Source organism: Sebastes umbrosus, chromosome 21 (genome assembly GCF_015220745.1).
Source record: "Sebastes umbrosus isolate fSebUmb1 chromosome 21, fSebUmb1.pri, whole genome shotgun sequence".
In the NCBI taxonomy this organism is placed as follows: Eukaryota; Metazoa; Chordata; class Actinopteri; order Perciformes; family Sebastidae; genus Sebastes; species Sebastes umbrosus.
In genome coordinates, this window is record NC_051289.1 from 1342344 (window position 1) to 1363104 (window position 20761).

Consider the following 20761-nt stretch of genomic DNA (forward strand, 5'->3'; position numbering starts at 1 on the left):
CACTCGTGACAAGGTGTGTGTGTGTGTCATGCTGCCGTGGTGACTGGTGTTTCCTAAATGGACCGGACAACGCCATGTTGGCACTGAGGTTACAACTGACGTCAGTAAACAGACCCACTCTCCTCTCTACTTATTCTACCGTCTCGTCTTCTACTCCGTGATCTTGATGTCACAAAAGTCCCTTAATCTTTTAAGTTGTTTACAGTAAGTCATTTTGAATTAGATTGTTTTAGCTACACGTATATGTACGTATTGATATGAAACATATTTACATTATCAGAGAAACGTTTCAGAAGGCTAAACTCTTAGCAACCCTTTCTCTCCGTCTCTGAAACGCTTCTCTGATATCGTCTGTCTCTCTTTGTGACTGACTTTACTGAAGGAGAGTTAACTATAGACATCCACAGATTTATACGCCCTCAGTTTATCTTTACAGCGCTGCCGTTGGCCACCAGCCCGCTGGTCGGACGGCCGGCTAGTTAGATAGCTAAGGGGGGTCGGCTAATCTGGTCCCGTTGGTTCATGTTAACTTTCCCAACTACCACTGGTGATCCTGGAGAGTGAGTGATGGCACATGTTGAGAGAAACTAGGATTCTCTTCAGCCGTTGTTAAAGAAACAAGCCAACAATACTTGCTAGCCAGCGTCCTGCCTCCACTTAACGCTCCACCCGCTAAACACGTCATCATGGTTACCAACAGAGAAGAGGTCTACTGTATAAGCAATGCACCATGCAACATACTAAAGTCAAGTATCTGTCAGCCGGCTGCTTCACTGTCTACACCAGCTTTAGTAGAACCAGGAGTAAAGGTTCAGGTTCTCACCCTCGTCGTTGATGAAGTCCTTCAGGGAGGTCCAGGTCTTGTTGTTGCAGTAGAAGGTGGTGTTGGCCGCCAGGCTGCCGTTGACGCAGTGCGCCGTGCTGCGGACGCACTTCTGCCGCAGGTTTCCCATGAAGAGCTGCAGGCCGATGAGGGCGAAGACGCTCAGACAGAAGACGGTGAGGATCATGACATCGGCGAGCTTCTTCACCGACTGGATCAGAGCGCCGACGATGGTCTTCAGGCCTGCCGGACCGCCGGGGGACGCAGACAGGATTAATATTCAGATAAATGGTACTGTGGCCGGTTAGAAAATCAAAACGTATAATTCATTATATTTAGTACAATTTCAAAAATCAATGAAAAACAAGCAGCTAGCTTAAATAAAAGGTCACATATCGGTCTTCTTTAAAGGAGTAGTTCAGCCCAAAACTATATCAATTGTTTATATTAACATAAACTCTCTATGGTCCCAGATAAAGTTTTCAAAATGACAAACAGACTTCAAAAAGACATTGTTGTTGTGCATGCATGTTTACAAATTCCTTCACGGGAGGACAATAGTTTAGTGGAAATAGTTGTGTTTGGATTTCCATCAGTCCACGAATGGAGACATCAGACCGGCACATACTGGTACTTCGCAAAGGTCACGCCCACTTTTGGGGGAAAGAAGACTGAAGATCTCAAAGACTTCAATGTAATCTGACGTATGTTTGGATTGTAATTTTGACAAGTTTACGCATTCATCCTTTGTTAGACAAACATTTGTTTTATACACATTTCTAATAATTATTTTGTGCCTGAACCTGAGCGTTGGCGATACCTTAATGTACGAAGGTTGATCACCACCATGTCTCTTCGGTCTTCCCCCGACCAACACAGTGGACTGATATTACTGATCCAGACATCTCTACATTCCTGATTGAATCCCGTTTGGTTAAGTGATGTCTGTAAATAACCAACGTGTTAATGACCAACTGTTTGATGTACAGGCTGAGGTTTAGTTGGAGTCTGATGCTGCGGTAACGTTAATGTATGACTGTATTACTCAAGCTTACGTTAGCTAGCTTTCCCCCAAAAGGGGGCGTGGTCATGCAAGCCTACTCAGGATGACGTATTGCCGGTCTGATAGATACAAGACACTTGGATAATGCTGCACAGAAACAGTTTTTCTGACGTTTTATAACCTTTTTTTGCCGTCTTTTATTCAACCTGTCAAAGTCTGTTTGCACTGATATGCTTTTACTTTTCGGGCGCTCCGCTCTCCTTAACGCCATTCGATAGAAAACTTTATCTGGGACCCCAGAGAGCCTCGGGAGGTGAGTAATATGCACAATTTACATTGTTTTTGGGTGAACTATTCCTTTAAATTAATGGATCAGGGACCATAAAGATGGCAGCCGTCTCAATCATAATCCAATCTTCAGCCCAAATCCAAATCAAATTAGCAAAGACACATTTCAAATGTGTGAATAACAACCTTGAACACACTGGTGAGGTTATGGAGTCAAACCAAAGGGCAGCCATCTTTATGCATCATAGAAATACATCACAATATAACCAGTTAATGAAATGAAAAAGAAAAGCCAATAGATAAATGAACCTCTGCTGTCAGGTGAAAATCTCTTTTATCCTGTTAATGTGTTACATTTCTTGGAAAGGTTTTCATCTGACAGCAGCTTTAGGTTTTTAGAAACATCATCATCACCAAACAGAACGAAGCAAAACAAACTCCCCGATAACATTCAGATCAAAACACACATGAACACATGAACACGTGAACACGTTGGTAAAAACACCAGGAACGAAACACACTGAGAACACAAAGGGTGCAGACAAGTTGACTGTCCTCGGCCAATCGTACCAAATCAAAGAAACAACCAGTTTCTCTTTCTACTTGTTTCATCACTTGAAAGCACTTTTTTTCTTTTTAGTTGATTCATTAGAAACAGACTTTAAATAAATTGGTATCCAAAATCACCTAGAAATGAAGCGTCTGTAAGCTAATGAATGACTAGCGTGATTCTACTGAGTTATGGCTGCAGTTATGACATGTTGCTATACTGTGTTAAAGTTATAACATGTATTAGACATTGTTATAACGAGGCCATATGGCATGGAGATGTTTTAATCACATGTTTAAGACATGTTAATAACGCCGTCAGCGCTGCATGCTAACATGCACAGTGGAATCATACAGAGGCTAGCCAGCGACACTTTGGAAGAACCACATTTTGAATTAACAGAACTGAATCGTTTTCTTATAATAGGAGGTAAATTTAAGAAAATAGATATAAGATTGGGTTCCTGTTTACTACAATCAAACTTTTTGTCTTTATTAGGAACGAGCAATGATAATAATTTAGGCGACTTTAGCAGGGTCTCTGCAACATTTTTACTGTTGCTGTCACATTCAGGTTAAATAATTAATTAATTCTGAAAGCAGTGTTGGAGAACGTATTCAGATCATTTACTATAGTAAAAGTATTAATACCACACTGTAAAAAATACTCTGTTAAAGTAAAAATCCTGTATTCAAAACGTTCCTTCAGTAAAAGTCAGTATAATCAATAAAATGAAGTTAAAGTACTATTATATATTCTATCATTAGATTATTTTCATTCATGCATTAGTGTAAAAGCAGTATTTTACTTTTGTTGTTGGTTGAGTTGGACCTCATTTTGATATATTAACTAATGATTATTATTATAATCAACATTATTACTAATACATCAACATTATTAACATTATTTCTAATAAGTTAACATTATTACTAATATATAAAAAATATTAACATTATTGCTAATACGTTAATATTGTTAACATTATTGTTAAACGTTAACATTATTAACATTATTGGTTATACATTAACATTATTAACATTGTTGCTCATACGTTAACATTATTAACATTATTACTAATACGTCAACAATATTAACACTGTTACTAATACGTTAACATTGTTAACACTGTTAACATTGTTACTCATACGTTAACATTATTAACATTATTACTAATACATCAACAATATTAACATTGTTACTAATACGTTAACATTGTTAACACTGTTACTAATACATTAACATTATTAACATTATTACTAATACGTTAACATCATTAACATTATTAATAATACATTAATATTTTTACTAATACATTAACATTATTGACATTACTAAATCTGGAACCACCAAATGTTTTTACAGGAAAAATGACTTCAACTTGATGTACTTGTTTAAACTGTTGGGTAATTTAATTTAGAACAAAACCTCATATTTTTTAAAATCTTTATACGTTTCATCTAGTTTTTAGTTTTATTTTTGTTACTTATTGACAGTAGTGGTTAAATAACAGTACTAATACCACACTGTAAAAATACTCTGTTACAGTAAAAGTCCTGCATTGAAAATGTTCCTTCGGTAACAGTATGTCAGTATAATCAATAAAATGTAGTTAAAGTATTTAAACTGTAAAATGCTGTAGTAGAGTTTCGCAAGTGTTTTTGCAAGTTTTTGCAATTTGTGGATAACCTTCTAGACACGACCGTGCAGGTAGCGTCCTTTGACCAAGATTGTTTGTTAGAGAAAGAAGTACCACTCTGTAACATATCTCTACATTCATGAGTGGACAGCGTGGTTTTGTAGTCCAACAAGAGTGACGACTCTTTTTTTAGAGAAACGAACCAGCTGAAGTCTGAATCTCCCACTTAAACCTTCATTCATATCATGTTAATAATTCTAATTTATCAACTTCATGGTAATAAATCAGGGCATCCAGTATTTAAATCAAGTAATAAGTTGGAATTAATAAAGTATCATAACAGATACTCAGATTTGCTAAAATACCATGAAAGTCATGTTTTCTGACGCTGTTAAAACTTTGTTTTGTCAGTAATGTTTGCAGTAAAACAGCCCTAGATTTTCAGTTACGGCTGGCAGAACATTTTTCATCATTCAACTCAATTATAGTTAGCTTCAGTTTAAATTGAAGAGTGAGCTTTTTATTACGCATTAGAAGCAAATTTCACTCATGGCTCACTGTCAAGAGTTGTTGTGTGTAAAGTCGCTGTCTGCTAAGCCTCTGATGTCCACTCACAACCAATTAATGAGGAAGACTTCAGTGCTTCTCTCTGCATACCACCTATGTGTACTTGTATCAGAGTGTATGTCAAAAAGCAGTTTTGTTCAGGAGGTAGTATGCAGGATGAGATTTCAAACACTGATTTTAGTTCTTCCAGCAGGCCCCGGTTCCAGGGAGGGTGCGTTTTGATATTCACTCCCCTGCGTTTGGCTTCCTCACCTGGGATGACAGAGATGGTTTTGAGCGCTCGCAGCACCCTGAACGTCCTTAAGGCTGACACATTACCCAGGTCCACAAACTCAGTCACATATCTGCAACAAGCCGGGAGACAGAAGCACAAGAACAGACACACACAGAAGGGTATGACCACACTGAGCAACAACGAGCCGACACAGAGGGATAGAAAAATGAAGAGAGACGGAGAGAGAGAGAGAGAGAGAGAGAGAGAGAGAGAGAGAGAGAGATACAGTAGAGACGGGCCAGGTTGGACAGGTTCAAGCCGGAGACATCGACTATAAAGAAGGGGAAGTCAGACGGTCAACGCTGCTCACATGATACAAACTGGAGACATCTCAGACCTTCAGATTCGGATAAAGACTTTCAGTCTCTGCAACTTATTTCTTTAGTCCAGAAAATCTTTACATTTAAGAGTTGCAAATCAAATCAATGCATTTTTAGCATTTTTGTTTAAAAAACTATCAATTGTTGTCCATACATTTTCTGTCAACTAATCAATTAATTGACTAATTGTTTTAGCTAAAGAGTGAGTGGTCACTAGATTGAATGGAGAAAAACTCCAAAGTCCAAAGTATTAACGATAACTAGAAAATTATGTCAAACTTAATCCGCTTGTTTTTGCAAATCAAGCAGTTAGCGTGTTCACTGCTAACTTAAAAACACAAGTTAGAATATATGGCCCCGACCACGGCTCTGAAATATCAGTAAATTATAATCTATGGCCCCAACCATGGCTCTGAAATATCAGTAAGTTATAATCTATGGCCCCGACCACGGCTCTGAAATATCAGTAAGTTACAATCTATGGCTCCGACCATGGCTCTGAAATATCAGTAGAATCTATGGCCCCGACCACGGCTCTGAATATCAGTAAGTTATAATCTATGGCCCCGACCATGGCTCTGAAATATCAGTAAGTTATAATCTATGGCCCCGACCATGGCTCTGAAATATCAGTAAGTTATAATCTATGGCCCCGACCATGGCTCTGAAATATCAGTAGAATCTATGGCCCCGACCACGGCTCTGAATATCAGTAAGTTATAATCTATGGCCCCGATCACGACTCTGAAATATCAATAAGTTAGAATCTATGGCCCCGACCATGGCTCTGATATATCAGTAGAACCTATGGCCCTGACCATGGCTCTGGAATATCAGTAGAATCTATGGCCCCGACCACGGCTCTGAAATATCAGTAGTATCTATGGCCCCGATCACGGTTCTGAAATATCAGTAAGTTAGAATCTATGGCCAAGACCACGGCTCAAGTCAGGATGTCCTCCTGATCCTAAATCAAACATCTCCAGTTGAGGATCGTGTGTTCAGCTTTCACATATCTGACTTTTCCTTCTTCACTGTGTCTTCAGTTCAGATCAGGTGATTACACCCGTGACCCCTGATTGGGCAGAGAGTGGGAAGTGGGCGGGGGCTGGCGCTGCAAGACACGGCAGACACGGGACGAACAAGAGAGGACGTTCACGATGACGTTACGATGACGAGTGTTTGGGGGTGGGGGGCGGGTTTCGTCCCTTGGCGCCCCCTGGTGGTGGTGAGGCCTTACCTGGGATGACTGAGATAGTTTTCAGGGCTCTCAGCACTCTAAAGGTTCTCAGCGCCTGCAGGTTCCCTACTTTGATAAACTCTGTTAACAGCCTGTAGGGGGCAGTGTGGTGGTTGTCAACATACAACGAAAGAAGAAAAACATAACAAAGTCTGAAAATACTGCGGTGATTTAAACAATACAACCCCGGTGAGTTACAGCACCAACAGAGCACCATCAGGTTTAACACATCAACCAAGAGCTGGCAGTGAATCAGTGGGTGCTGTTGATCTGCTATAATACAACCAGGGAGTGGATTTTACAGATGTGGAAAGAAAAAATGATAAAAGGTGTAAGACAATAAAAGATAAAATCAAATGTAAGGTTGTTCTTCACCGTGTTTTCCTAAGAAGAGCATTATCTGTAATGCTACGTTGGAAATTAACTCCTTAAGCTCGACTTTTTGCGTTGACGTCACGGTGTTATCTGGAGGCTAAACAAAGGAAAGACTGGAGGCTAACTAACACTAGCAGTGGGCTAAAGTTACACATCTAAAAGGTCGCTGTGTTGTTGGCTGCCAGAATCCAGATATCACACTAAACTATCTCCACTTAACGCTCCGCCAACAAAATACCTCATCATGGTTACTAACAGAAAAGGGGCTATAGAAGATATGCATGTTTTACTGTTTTGAAAACAACAAGTCTTCAGCTTTTAGAATCCATAAACCAACCAAAATATGGTGTAGTTTAGAGAAGTTCCATCATATTTACAATCCCAGTTGTAGTAAAGAGTATGACATGGTTGGTACCAATGGATACCTTAGATGTTCTAGTCTCATATGATAGCAGAATCTTCACTCAAGCTTTAAAACTGAGCCCTCTACATCCTCCGAAAGATCGATTGTGTTAACGCGTTAAAGAAATTAGTGGCGTTAAAACAAATTTGTGTTCACGCGTTATTATCGCATTAACTTGACTGTTTGATGTACAATAGTGACATCAGATTGTGTTATTCAAGATAAACCGCGACATGTCATGGTGCTGCTGGACACCTTTATATGTTGATAAAAACAATACTGAAAAATTGGTTAAAGGGACTGTTTGTAACTTTCAGAAATGCTTGTTAACAGCGACACCTGTGGCCGTTAAGTCAACTAAAGTCAGCGTCCTGTTGCTCACGCTTGTGCTCGCTCTACATAGACATGAAGGAGCATCGCTCAACACAGTGAGGAGACACGTCAGCTAAAAGCACAATATCACTCTATATTTCAGCTGCTTGGCAGTAATGTTAGCTGACCAGACGAAGGTCTCTCCATGAATCAATGCTGATCCTAGTGTTGGCTTTTCCTGCCTCAGCCTCCCGACCGCGGCCGGAGGGAACGGGGGAGACGCCGGAGTTTTGGTCAGAGACGATAACGTTTCTCTCTGCGGAGCCCCGTCACTTCACAAGACACGGGAAACCTCTGTTGGTCTGGAGGAGCTGCAGCAGTTATTTCTGCACAAACGTCCACTGAACATTCACTAGATATTCTCAGAGCTACAAAGTCTTCTGCAGTGTGGAGTGAGCAGCATGCACGTCTAGAGGTGGAGTGAGAACGAGCGTGGTGTGTGAGTGAAGGCAGGCAGAGGAGCAGAGGAGCAGAGTACAGCAGAGACTCCGGTCCTGGAGACCAAAGCTACGGTCTCCCCCGCGTCCTCCGACCGCGGCCAACACTGTTTAACAGCTTCACTAGATACAACCAAGAGGTTTTGGTGCTTCACTGTAGTTTGTGTTGGAGTCTGAGTCTGAACAGCGTAGACACACGCGAGCGCTCATGGGACACCGACCCGCAATGATTTATACGCTTAAAAAGTTACAAACAGTTCCTTTAATTCAACCTTGAATCAAAAAGTAACCCATAACAATACCAAACAGAAGGTGTGTAAGGAGGTAAAATGCCGGGTTGTGACGGTGCCACTTCTCTCCCCTTTAGAGTTAATCAGACGAGGCCGTGAGAGCCGGAAGGGCGCCAGGCGACGGCGGCCATTTCGGACCTCCTCCCCCCCCCCCAGTTAGATTAGTCATCTGATCCCGAGCAGCTAACTGCCCTCTATTACGGCTCATATTTCACCGCCGTTGACTGGCAGCCTGATTGAATTACAGTGGTGGCGAGGGGGGAACAGGCCATTTAGATGCACCAGTACAACCAGTGACAGCACTGGAGAGGCACCTCATTCATACTGTATGTTCTCCATGTTTAAATGGGTCAACTGGCAACAAACCATTGTATTACTTGGTTTTAAATGAATGAACTGATGAATTATATTGTTTTTTTATTATTATTTTATTATATAAGTTGAAGCATTTTCACCTTCCTGCCTCAAATCACATTTCAAATGGCATCCAATCATTTCTTTGCACTGACTGCAGCTATGTAGGAGGAAGTATTCAGATCCTTTACTACAGTAAAACCACGCTGTAAAAATACTCTAAGTCCTGCATTGAAAATGTCGCTTCAGTAAAAGTATGTAAGAATTAAAAGTGTGACTGTTTATGTACTATTAAAGCCTATATTCTATCATTAATTATCATTACTTGCATTAATGTAAAAGCATGATTTTATTGTTGTAGTTGGTTGAGCTGATGCTCATTGAACTATTAACTAATGATTATTTTCATTATGGATTAATCTGCTGATTATTTTCTCCATTATTTGATTGATTGTTTGTAAAAAAATAATGAAAATAGTGAGGAACATTCGACACAATGACCCAGAGCCCAAAGTAACACCTTCACTATGTTTATTTAGTCCAAACCTCAACTTTACTACTAACGTTATTAATATAATTCAAAGGAAAAAGCAGTGACTTGTAAAGTAACTAAAGCTGTCAGATAAATGTAGTGGAGTAAAAAAGTACAATATTTCTCTCTGAGATGTAGTGGAGAAGAAGTAGAAAGTATCATGAGAAGAAAATACCAGTTCAGACTGATATCAGGTCACGACTTTTTTTTCTCGTAAAGTTATGACTTTATTCTCGTAATATTACGACTTTTTTTCTTGTTAAGTTATGACTTTATTCTCAGAATATTCTGACTCTATTCTGTAAATCTCAGATGTTTTTCCCCTCAATATGGCCCTAATACTGCGTAGTACATTGTCTCTTTGTCCCTCACTGCATTAGACTTATATACTATATACTTAGACTATAAACTGTTACCTTCATCACAATGATCACATGTTTTGCAGCTCCAGACAGATGTTTTTTGCCTAAAATGTCTCTTTTGATAGTAAAGGTTGCTGACCCCTGGTTTAATGTTATAAAAGTTAACAAAAATCACAAAACAAATCATAATATTGAATCGCAATACTTAAAAATTGCAATACAAGTATGGTGATGGTATCGAATCAGGAGATAGGTGAATGATTTATTGATGATTTTATTATGCTAAGAAGATATAGAAGCTTTAATGCTGTGAAACTGTCGGGTGCTGCCGGTGCGGTGATGGCAGCCATTAACATGTCATTACACCGGCAATATGAGGAACACTGGGGCGGGCCCAGTGTGTGTGTGGTTGGGTGAGGGGGGAGGGGGGGTAATGGACTCTGTCTCCATGGGAATCCTGACTCGGTGGGAGGGGAGGACAGCATCAATCAGACATTTAGTGTGTGTGTGTGTGTGTGTGTGTGTGTGTGTGTGTGTGTGTCAGTAGGGGTGTGTCCATTCACCGACCATCACTCTGGTTTTAATAAAACCGGGGCACAGAGGGGGGTGATGTGTCAGGGGCGGACTGTGTGTGTCCAAACGTGCACTATCATGGTTTGTTTTAGGTGTGTGCGACCACACAGAGGTGACTTATGTGTCCCTGTCCTCCTAAAGATCCATCTGACCGCAGGACGGCCCTCGGTTCAAGGACACACACCCACTGACATTCTGTGTGTGTGTGTGTGGGTGGATCACTGAATGCAACGTAGACCTCCTTTCTGTTAGTCAACATGATGACTAGATGGATTTTGTTGGCGGAGCGCGAAGTGGAGGCAGAATAACTTTCTGAACACGTTAGACAACGCTGGCTACCAGCGGGCTGTAAAGATAAATTGAGAGCTAATAAATCTTTGGATGTCTATAGTTAACTATCCTTCAGTAAAGTCAGTTAAAAAGAGAGTCGGACAATATCGGAGAAGCGTTTCAGAGACGGAGAGAAAGGGTTGCTCCCGGCTGCGGTTAGCAGAAGTCTAAACGCCAACCATCCACTGCATCCACCTCCCTACGACCTCTCTGTAGGAATGTCACACTTCCAGGACTGGAAACATTACACGTTATCTAGACGGCAATTATGTTTCCTCCAAAACACATTTGGCGAAGCACATTAGTCGTATATATAAATGTATTCTGAAGGCAATGAAGCTGCTTAACACATCTGGATGAAAGATAACGGTGTCTTTGTTATCCACATGGAGAAGACCTGCTGAGTGAATACATGTGAAGTCCATCAGCAGCTGATGTGACTGTTTTAATGGTGAATTTGTCCTTTAAGTGAAGCCATTTTTCCCTTAAGGGATTTGGCGGCAGGTCGTCGGGGTCGCGTTATGTAACTCGTCCTCGCCATCTGAGGGCACCTTCATCAAGACGCTGCAATTTAGAGGGAGGCCGCGGTGGAGGTGACACCGCTTCATTACAGCGCGCGCCCGGCCCCTGCAGCCGAGCCTCGGGTCAACTATTGATCCGATCGGTTCATTGAGATCGTTTATCTTCCCGCCGGCGTCCCTCGCATGCACGCCTCCCCCGCTCCCCAGCTCTCTGATTGATCGCCACCTGATCGCTAACCAAACCAAACCACAGCGATTTTCCATCAGTCAGTCAATTACTGAAGTGGACAGGTCACGCTCTTTTTTTCTTTCTGAAGCATGATGACATGCTGCCGCTCGCACGGCGTCGACGGCGCTCAGAGGAAGCAGAGTGCAATATTATGTTCTGAAATAATGGAAGTAAAAGTATAAGTACCACCGCAGACCAGAAACATGACTCACATCACAGCGCAGACTTACTTCTAACGGCCCAGCCTCATTAAGTTTATTACTGATATATGATGCTAAGGCCTGAAGTTAGTTATTTCGTGGACTGACAGCACAATGAGGCAACTTCTGTACTTTCTCCTTACTTTGCAAATGTGTCCGAATTGAACAAACACACACTTGAGCGTATAGCTGGACAAATTGGACGTTTTCAAGTTTACCTCAGCAGCAGAGACGGGCTTCTATTAGTCTTTATTTTTAATTCCACAGCCCCTAATCCCATCAGGACAAACACGGTCGTGTCACGCTCGCCGCTTCCACTGATTCATTCCACTCAGTTCTGCTTTACATCTCTTTTTCCTGCACAGATGTTTCACATTAAAAGCCTCCCAGCAGCTGAACTTGCATAATCACTCCCTTTTTTTGAAGTGTTGGTTTTACTGTAGAGTGACACCACATAAAACTAAGGTAAGCTAGAACGCGTTGGAATTAGACCAGATGCATTTCGTACCGATTCATATTCATGCGTCATCTATTAATCTGCAACATTTTCTACTTATGTTACTCCAAACGCCTCTTTAGTTCCTTCAATCAAGGTTGGTTTATTTATCATGTAACACCAGACTTCCGCTCAGGAGACCATTATTTAACCCAAACCACGATCTTTTCTTAAACTTATCTAAGTAATTTTATTGCCTAAACCTAACTAAGTCGATCTTTTCTTAAACCTAACTAAGTAATTTTATTGCCTAAACCTAACTAAGTAGTTTTGTTTGCTTAAACCTAAATAAGTAGTTTTGTTGCCTAAAGCTAACCAAGTCGATCTTTTCTTAAACCTAACTAAGTATTTTTGTTGCCTAAACCTAACTAAGTAGTTTGTTTGCCGAAACCTAACCAAGTCGATCTTTTCTTAAACCTAACTAAGTAGTTTTGTTGCTTAAACCTAAGTAAGTAGTTTTGTTGCCTAAAGCTAACTAAGTAGTTTTTTGCCTTAACCTAACCAAGTCGATCTTTTCTTAAACCTAAGTAATTTTATTCCCTAAACCTAACTAAGTAGTTTTGTTGCCTAAAGCTAACCAAGTCGATCTTTTCTTAAACCTAACTAAGTATTTTTGTTTCCTAAACCTAACTAAGTAGTTTTTTGCCTTAACCTAACCAAGTCGATCTTTTTGTAAACTTAACTAAGTAGTTTTGTTGCCTAAACCTAACCAAGTCAATCTTTTCTTAAACCTAAGTCGTTTTGTTGCCTAAAGCTAACCAAGTCGATCTTTTCTTAAACCTAACTAAGTAGTTTTGTGGCGTTAAAACAAATTGAACGCGTTATTATCGTGTTAACGTTGACAGCCCTTTTAGAAACACATCTTGTAAAGACGTTTTCATCTTTAATCGCAGCACAAGCCGTCGAGGAAAACGCACTGTATTCAATGTGAATACGGCAGTGAGCTCTACAAACAGGTCTCATTGAAGTGAATGAGAAGCTCACACCCGGCGATGCAGGTGTATTGTCAGAGGTGTGTGCGGTTACTGGCGGTGGGTGCAGTATGACGTTGCGTTTGACTCACGCCATGGCGATGACGCTGAAGTCGAGCCAGTTCCAGGGGTCCCTCAGGAAGGTGAAGGGTCCCCAACAGAAACCCCTCGCCAAGATCTTTATGAGGGACTCGAAGGTGTAGATACCTGTGAAGGTGTACCTGAAGGAGGGAGGGATGAAAAGGTAGGAAGAGAGGAAGGAAGGAGTAATGGGAGAATAGCAAGATGGGAGAAAGGAAGAGAGAGAGGCAGGATGAATATTCATTAAATCAGCAGAGCCTCGACTCTCCGCCGAACCTCCTTCACTTATTTATTTTGTCCCCAGGAACAAGTTTGACCCGACAGGGCGTCAACTCAACCGTACAAAGACAGGCAGACAGGAGAGAGAGAGAGAGAGACAGTCACATCAGCAGCAGCAGGAAGCCAGAGCTGAAATATAAAGCTCAGTTCATCCAAAGTAACAAGAAATACTTTATATTTTAACTGGTCAAGTTTGGTAACGCTTCATTTTACAGGTCCGCAGATTTCATGGTAATTAGGTGATGATAAGCAAATAACCTGTTTGAAATTACTGCCAAATTACCCCGATATTTACCTTAAAATATATCAAAAATGACTTTATTATAAACATGATTTACAGACAGCTCCCAGGTGTACTTACTCCAGGTATTTGGCCCAGTAGGCCGGCTCCGACATGGCCATGAAGCAGCAGTTGGTCAGGATGGTGCACATGATGAACAGGCTGAATAACGTGAGCAGGTTAAGGAAGAAGACGTTTTCACGATCACATACAGGTAGGAAACAGATAATACATGATCTGTGTGTCACGATTTGATTATCTGACCGTTAACGATAGGACGTCAGCGAGTCACACGGGTGTCAGGTCGTGTTACACTGCAGACATTAAACCGCGTTAAGAAAACCACACAGAACAAATACTGATGAGATGAATGTTGATGCAACAGGTGCAGCAGCGTCTCACAACACTGACATGGAATAATTCATCCGTCCCTGAATTCTATATTTACCATTATTGTTTATAATGATTAATAAATAACAATAAAATGTTCCGCCGTCTCATCGGCCGCCCCGTTATCCTCAACTACGATTGGCTATCTGCCCGGTATTTTATACTCTGACTGGATTTTTGAACGTGCGTTGTCTCGCCAACTTTTGGACGTGCAATTGATTTTTTGATGACTTAAAAGTAAGATTGGATTGTACCTGTTTTATGCACATATTTGTACATATTTTTTCTTCTTCTTCTTCTTATTATTATTATTCTTATTAGTATTCTTATTATTCTTATTATTTAATTAATATTAATTTAATTACTTAATATTAATATTATGTATTACTCTACATATATTGTGTTATATATTGGATCATTATGTATATCATTTACATTTCTCATAAATATAATAATACAAAACAACATAAGAATAGACATATTGTTATTTAATTCTAATAGATCCCACTTCTCAACATTTTTTTATTTACTTATTTACACTGTGGTTAAATATTGGACGTGTTTGATGCACTTATTTATACATATTTCTTATATTTCTAATTTCTTCTTCTTCGTCTTATTTAATATTTGTATTTAATTATTATTAATTACATTGAATTACATATACGTATTGTGTTATATATTGTAGCATTATGTACATAATTTACATTTGACATTCTCCTTTATTTCTATTTTTCTTAGATTTCTTTGTGCTTATATATACACATAAGAGCAGCTTTAACATCCCAATTTCCAAAGTATTTCACATAAAAGAGACAAATAACAGACGGCAAAAAGTTTAAAACAACAAAGGAAGAAAGACATTCGTATTAACACTATTCTATATTTAACACACTCAATAGATCCCACTTCTCAGTATTTTTTATTTACTTATTTACACCGTGGTTATATATTGTTCGTGATTGATGCACATTTTTGTACATCTTTCTTACATGTCTCATTTCTCTTTTATAGCAATAAGAATAATATTTAATTAGTGATTTAATTAGTATTTGATTAATTATTATTAATTACATTTAATTAATTGATAATATTTATTCTTCTACATATATTGTGTTATATATTGCAGCATTATGTAGATAATTTATATTTTACACACTTCTTTATTTCTGTTTTTCTTCTATTTCTTCTTGATTTCCCCGATAAGTATTTCTGATTCTGATATTACAAATTTCACATTAAAAGAGACAAATAGCAGACTTAAATCAAACATTATCAAATTAAAAAGAATTAGCAGTGTTAATTAGTAACAGGATGAGTAGCCGACATTCAAACAGTCCTTAATACGTTTTTTAAAATCTTCCATCTGGTCTAAAATGCCTCTGTAGCTCTGAGTGTGAAGACTTTAAATAAACAGTCTATAAAAGCTCTCCTGTGACCTGAGATCTGACGGGTATCAGGTGGGTGGAGTTTAGCAGAGAGAGGACAATAAGTACCAGAAGGAGAATTAGTCAATTTGGTGTACTTTTCTGTGATTTAGGGCTCTTAGTCGCTGCGGAGAAGAGCACCGAGTCAAATGTGATGTTGTCGGTCGAGGAACTGGAGCTTTTATGGCTCGTTCCCTCGCTGCGAGTCTCTCTGCAGAGTGTCGGCTAAACACCTGAAATGTTAATGTAGAAACGTCTGTGAGAGTGTGTACCAACAACATGCACAAGTGATTCCACACGTGCTGTTTTCCTTTCTTTCCCTTTAGAGCTAAATAAAGACGAAGTGAACTGAAAGGCTGCACCGAGTTAGCATGTGTGCTTCTTCGCCGCTCCCCTCCGACGCCTGCCACATTCAATACAGCTAATTAATATGCCATTAACGGCACCGGTGGGAGAAAGGGCCCACTCTTGTCTAATCATCATATAATGGGGAGCAGTAACTTTTCCAAACTGTCAGAAGGCAGCGACACACGTTAAATATCACCTTCACCTGCCATGTTCGGCGCCGCTACGTGCGATGAGGTGGGAGAGACCTCGCTCAGCTGTCAATCACAGCTATAAATGAATCATAATTATTGTAATTTGGCAGAAGGAACATACTCCCCGAGTGAACGCGGCCCAAACTCCAGCTGAAAGTTGTTTGAGCTGCAGGGTAATTGTTGATTGAGTGCCGGCTGTAATGATGTTGCTGCGGCGCGGTGGCAGGCGGCGAGATAATACGGTTACCGATTGACAAACAACGCAAATGTCCCCCCACCGCCGTCGCCGCAGAGCCAGGAGCTAATTATGCCGTAATGATAGCCCTGCTGTTATGGACCTCCCAGGCCACCGTACCGGTAATGTCATTATACCTCCCACATCCACCGCGGGATCTTTCCTCTCTCTCTCTCTCTCTCTCTCTCTCTCTCTCTCTCTCTCTCTCTCTCTCTCTCTCTCTCTCTCTCTTAGCTTTTTACTTCCTCCCTCTTTCCACATTTCTGTGTCTCCATCATTCTTCTCTTGAGTTTGTACCTGACGCTCAAGACTGGAACAATCCAGAATCAAAGCTATCCCTCTAACCAGCGCTGGTCAAGCAGCTCCACAGACGGCTTTTATTTTGAAAGAACAGCAAGGAGGAAATGTGTCTGGACCGCAAACCCAGAGAAGAAGGAGCCAGGGATCTATGTACACTAACAATGACTTATTATTGATCAATCTGCCAATTATTTTCTCAATTAATCAATGTCTGAAAATAAACAGAAAACCAGTGTGCAGCTCCGGGTCTGAGAAGTGAAGCCAACGCTGAAGAATCTTCAACCTTCATCCTCTCTACCAGCCAGCAGGGGGCGACTCCTCTGGTTCTATAGAAGTCTATGAGAAAAAGAGCCTACTTATCTCTTGATTTATTACCTCAGTAAACATTGTAAACATGAGTTGACAAGATGGCGACGGCCAAAAACCAACATGGAGATGGACAAAAAACAACATGGAGATGGCCAAAAAACAACATGGGGACGGCCAAAAACCAACATGGAGATGGCCAAAAAACAACATGGCAACGGCCATAAACCAACATGGAGACGGACAAAAACCGACATGGAGATGGCCAATAACCAACATGGAGACGGACAAAAACCAACATGGAGACGGACAAAAAACAACATGGAGACGGACAAAAAACAACATGGAGACGGACAAAAACCAACATGGAGATGGACAAAAACCAACATGGAGATGGACAAAAACCGACATGGAGATGGCCAATAACCAACATGGAGACGGACAAAAACCAACATGGAGACGGACAAAAAACAACATGGAGACGGACAAAAAACAACATGGAGACGGACAAAAACCAACATGGAGATGGACAAAAACCAACATGGAGATGGACAAAAAACAACATGGAGATGGACAAAAAACAACATGGAGATGGACAAAAACCAACATGGAGACGGACAAAAAACAACATGGAGATGGACAAAAACCAAAATGGAGATGGACAAAAAACAACATGGAGATGGACAAAAAACAACATGGAGATGGATAAAAACCAACATGGCGACAGGCAAAAACCAACATGGAGATGGCCAATAACCAACATGGAGATGGCCAAAAAACAACATGGAGATGGCCAATAACCAACATGGAGATGGACAAAAACCAACATGGAGATGGACAAAAACCAACATGGAGATGGACAAAAACCAACATGGAGACGGACAAAAAACAACATGGAGATGGACAAAAAACAACATGGAGATGGACAATATCCAACATGGAGATGGACAAAAACCAACATGGAGATGGACAAAAAACAACATGGAGATGGACAAAAAACAACATGGAGATGGACAAAAACCAACATGGAGATGGACAATAACCAACATGGCTAACCTTAACACAATGTCCCTGGTTTGAGTCTAAATGCCCTGTAATCCCCTATAAAAGACTAAAACGGGTCTATTGTGGGTCTCAGAGGGTTAAAAAAATGTGATGGTTTTCAAACAAGAAATGACTGTTGTTTTTTTGACTGTTTGGTTTTGTTATTGGTTAAATGTTTCCTTTATTAATAACGACGAGCCAATCACCGATCATATTCATAATGTGCAGTCTGGGACCTTTAGCTATGCCCCAAGACACTCCTAAACACAACACATAAATAATACCAATACCTGAACATAATGCTGATTCAGTGCTGACACAGCAGTAATAACAATAACATAATATATATATAAGTAAATTAAAATGACTGTCCAGGGTTATTATTGTCATTATACAGTATAAGTAGGTTATTGGTGTCGCCGGCACCAAGCAACCTTCACTTGTTGTCTTTGTGTTTTGCTTCTGATAAATCAATGTACAGATTTAAAGACTCAGAGGTGAATAAATTACTCTGCTCTTTTACTTCAGTAAAGTACTAATACCACAGTGTAGAAATACTCTGTTAAAAGTAAAAGTCCTGCATTCATTCCTATCAGCATCAAAATGAACTTAAAATAGCAAAAGTACTCATTATGCAGAATAATCTATATTATAATATTGTATTATAATTATTGATGCATTAATGTGTTCATCACTTTAATGTTGCAGTTGGAGCTCATTTTAGTTGCTTTATATTCTGCTGAGCAGATCGTATATAAGCTGTTGATGGCGATGGCCAAACGCCAAGATAGCAACGACCAAAATACCAAACCTTCAAAATTGTCCACAAGCCAATGGCTGACGTCACGTCTATGTGGGGAAAGTAATAATATTACAACAACAACTGGTTACTTCCCAACACTGGTCATTTAACGGTCATTATTCAGAGACTGCTGACTATTGACTTCTTCTAAAGGACTTCTGGACTTGAGACTTTGACTAGACTTGAACTAACATCGTTTACATGATGCATCATCTCATTACATGAACTGAGTCGACTTCTCTTGACCGACTTTGACTTCCAAACAGCTGTGACTAGAAAACATCACATCACTAACATGACCTGGTGCTAACGCCGTTTTACACAACGTTCCCTCAAACACACCAGCTCAGCTCCAACCTCAGCAGCATGAAGTCAACCCGGCGAGACACAGCTGGCGGCCGCGGTGCAGTCTGATGGATTAACGTGCTCCCTGAGCAAAGCCTCATGGGACACAAAGTCAAATGTGTGTCCTCCAGAGCAAAGGCCCCATGGGTAATGTAGTCAAACTGTGTTTTCTGTCAGAAACGACAGGTGGTGTTAGAACTGATCACCTGAGAGAGAAGAAGTGTTTGCATGTGTGTGTGTTCACCTCACACACAGCTTGTCATTGCGGCGCCAGCGTGGTCGGGCATGAATCCAGAACACACTTGATCTCTCGCACACACACTTAGAAACTAAAACTCCACTTGTACTCTCACAGCGACTCCCTCCCTCCAACACACACTTGTTCTACTTTTTGTTTTGTCTCTTATTATAACACACACACACTCGAACATCAGCAGCGCCACACCTCCATCACCGACCTCTTCACCCACTTATCCCCCGTGACAACAGCAGCGTGTCCGCCGGCTCGACATCTCTCAACACCAGCAGCCGCCTCCCACGGTAAAAATAGACGAGTGTGAGGTGAGGGGAGGGGAGGGATGGGGTTGTTGAGTTTTGGGTGTGAGGTAATATCTGTCATGTTGGCTTGGCGTCTGGAGCCAGAAGAAGACGCCGGCGTGGCGTTGGGACGGGGCGACTGGCCAAAATCCAACAGCTGGAGCCTTTTCTAAAACATCTGGAATCTGATGAAGTTTAATTGGAACATGATGATCTTCTGACGCAATTTTGTAGAACATTTCACAACAAGTCCAGCGTCAATTTCCGCTCCAGTATTTTCAAAATAAAACTTCCGTCTTCACAGGAAACAACTAGGTTAGGTTTAGGCAACAAAACCACTTGATTAGGTTTAGAAAAAGATTGTGGTTTGGTAACTTAAGTATAGAAGTTTACAGTTTTGAAGCCTTGAGTTTGGCATTTAGGCCGACGCCATCTCGGTTTTGGGTTTTTGTTTTTTGTCCATCGCCGTCTTGGTTTTTTGGAACCAGAAGTGACATGAGAGGGTGGAGCTAAGTACAACCGAACGCTGAATAAGACATTTTTAGGCGACCAAAAATGTTATAATTAACTTTGATGAAGTGAAAACACGCTGTGAAAGGGTTAACGTTCTAAGACGAAAACAGGGACAACTCCCAGACCGAACAACTCCGTGGCAGCGACCTGTCAATCAGCAGGTAGCCCCGCCCTAAAGCATCCCCTGCTTTATGGTCTATCTGACTCTAAATGGGACCATAATTTACTAAATGAACATCATGCTATATTGAAGAAGACTTGTAACTAGAGATTGAGACCATAAACTCATGTTTACAATGTTTACTGAGGTAATAAATCAAGAGAGAAGTAGGCTCATTTTCTCAGAGACTTCTATTCAATCAGAGGAGTCGCCCCCTGCTGGCTGGTAGAGGGAATGAAGGTTTAAGGCTCTTCAGCTTCAGCTTCACTTTTCAGACCTGTAGAGCCGCCTGATATTATGTTGTGTAACATGCCATGACATGGTACACCCAGAAGGAAGTTTCAAGAAATGAATGGATTAAGTCACAAAATGATGCA

The 20761-nt window shown here is 40.6% G+C and overlaps 1 protein-coding gene across 4 annotated transcripts in view; it reads right to left on the bottom strand.

Annotated features, from left to right (window-relative positions):
• The window catches only part of LOC119480532 (sodium channel protein type 4 subunit alpha-like), a 189087-nt gene that overhangs the window by 121685 nt on the left and 46641 nt on the right, over positions 1 to 20761 (bottom strand). For 3 of the 4 annotated variants that reach the window (XR_005204947.1, XM_037756862.1, XM_037756863.1), the window contains 4 exons: positions 13868 to 13957; positions 13239 to 13367; positions 5120 to 5211; positions 824 to 1066 (listed from right to left, as the gene is read on the bottom strand). Coding sequence is in view for 3 of the 4 variants with exons in the window: in XM_037756862.1 (XP_037612790.1) it covers positions 824 to 1066; positions 5120 to 5211; positions 13239 to 13367; positions 13868 to 13957 (554 nt within the window). In the remaining variant the exon portion in view is untranslated. Of the gene's footprint in view, positions 1 to 823; positions 1067 to 5119; positions 5212 to 13238; positions 13368 to 13867; positions 13958 to 20761 lie in introns of those variants that run through there. The other variant, XM_037756864.1, reaches the window with a different exon arrangement.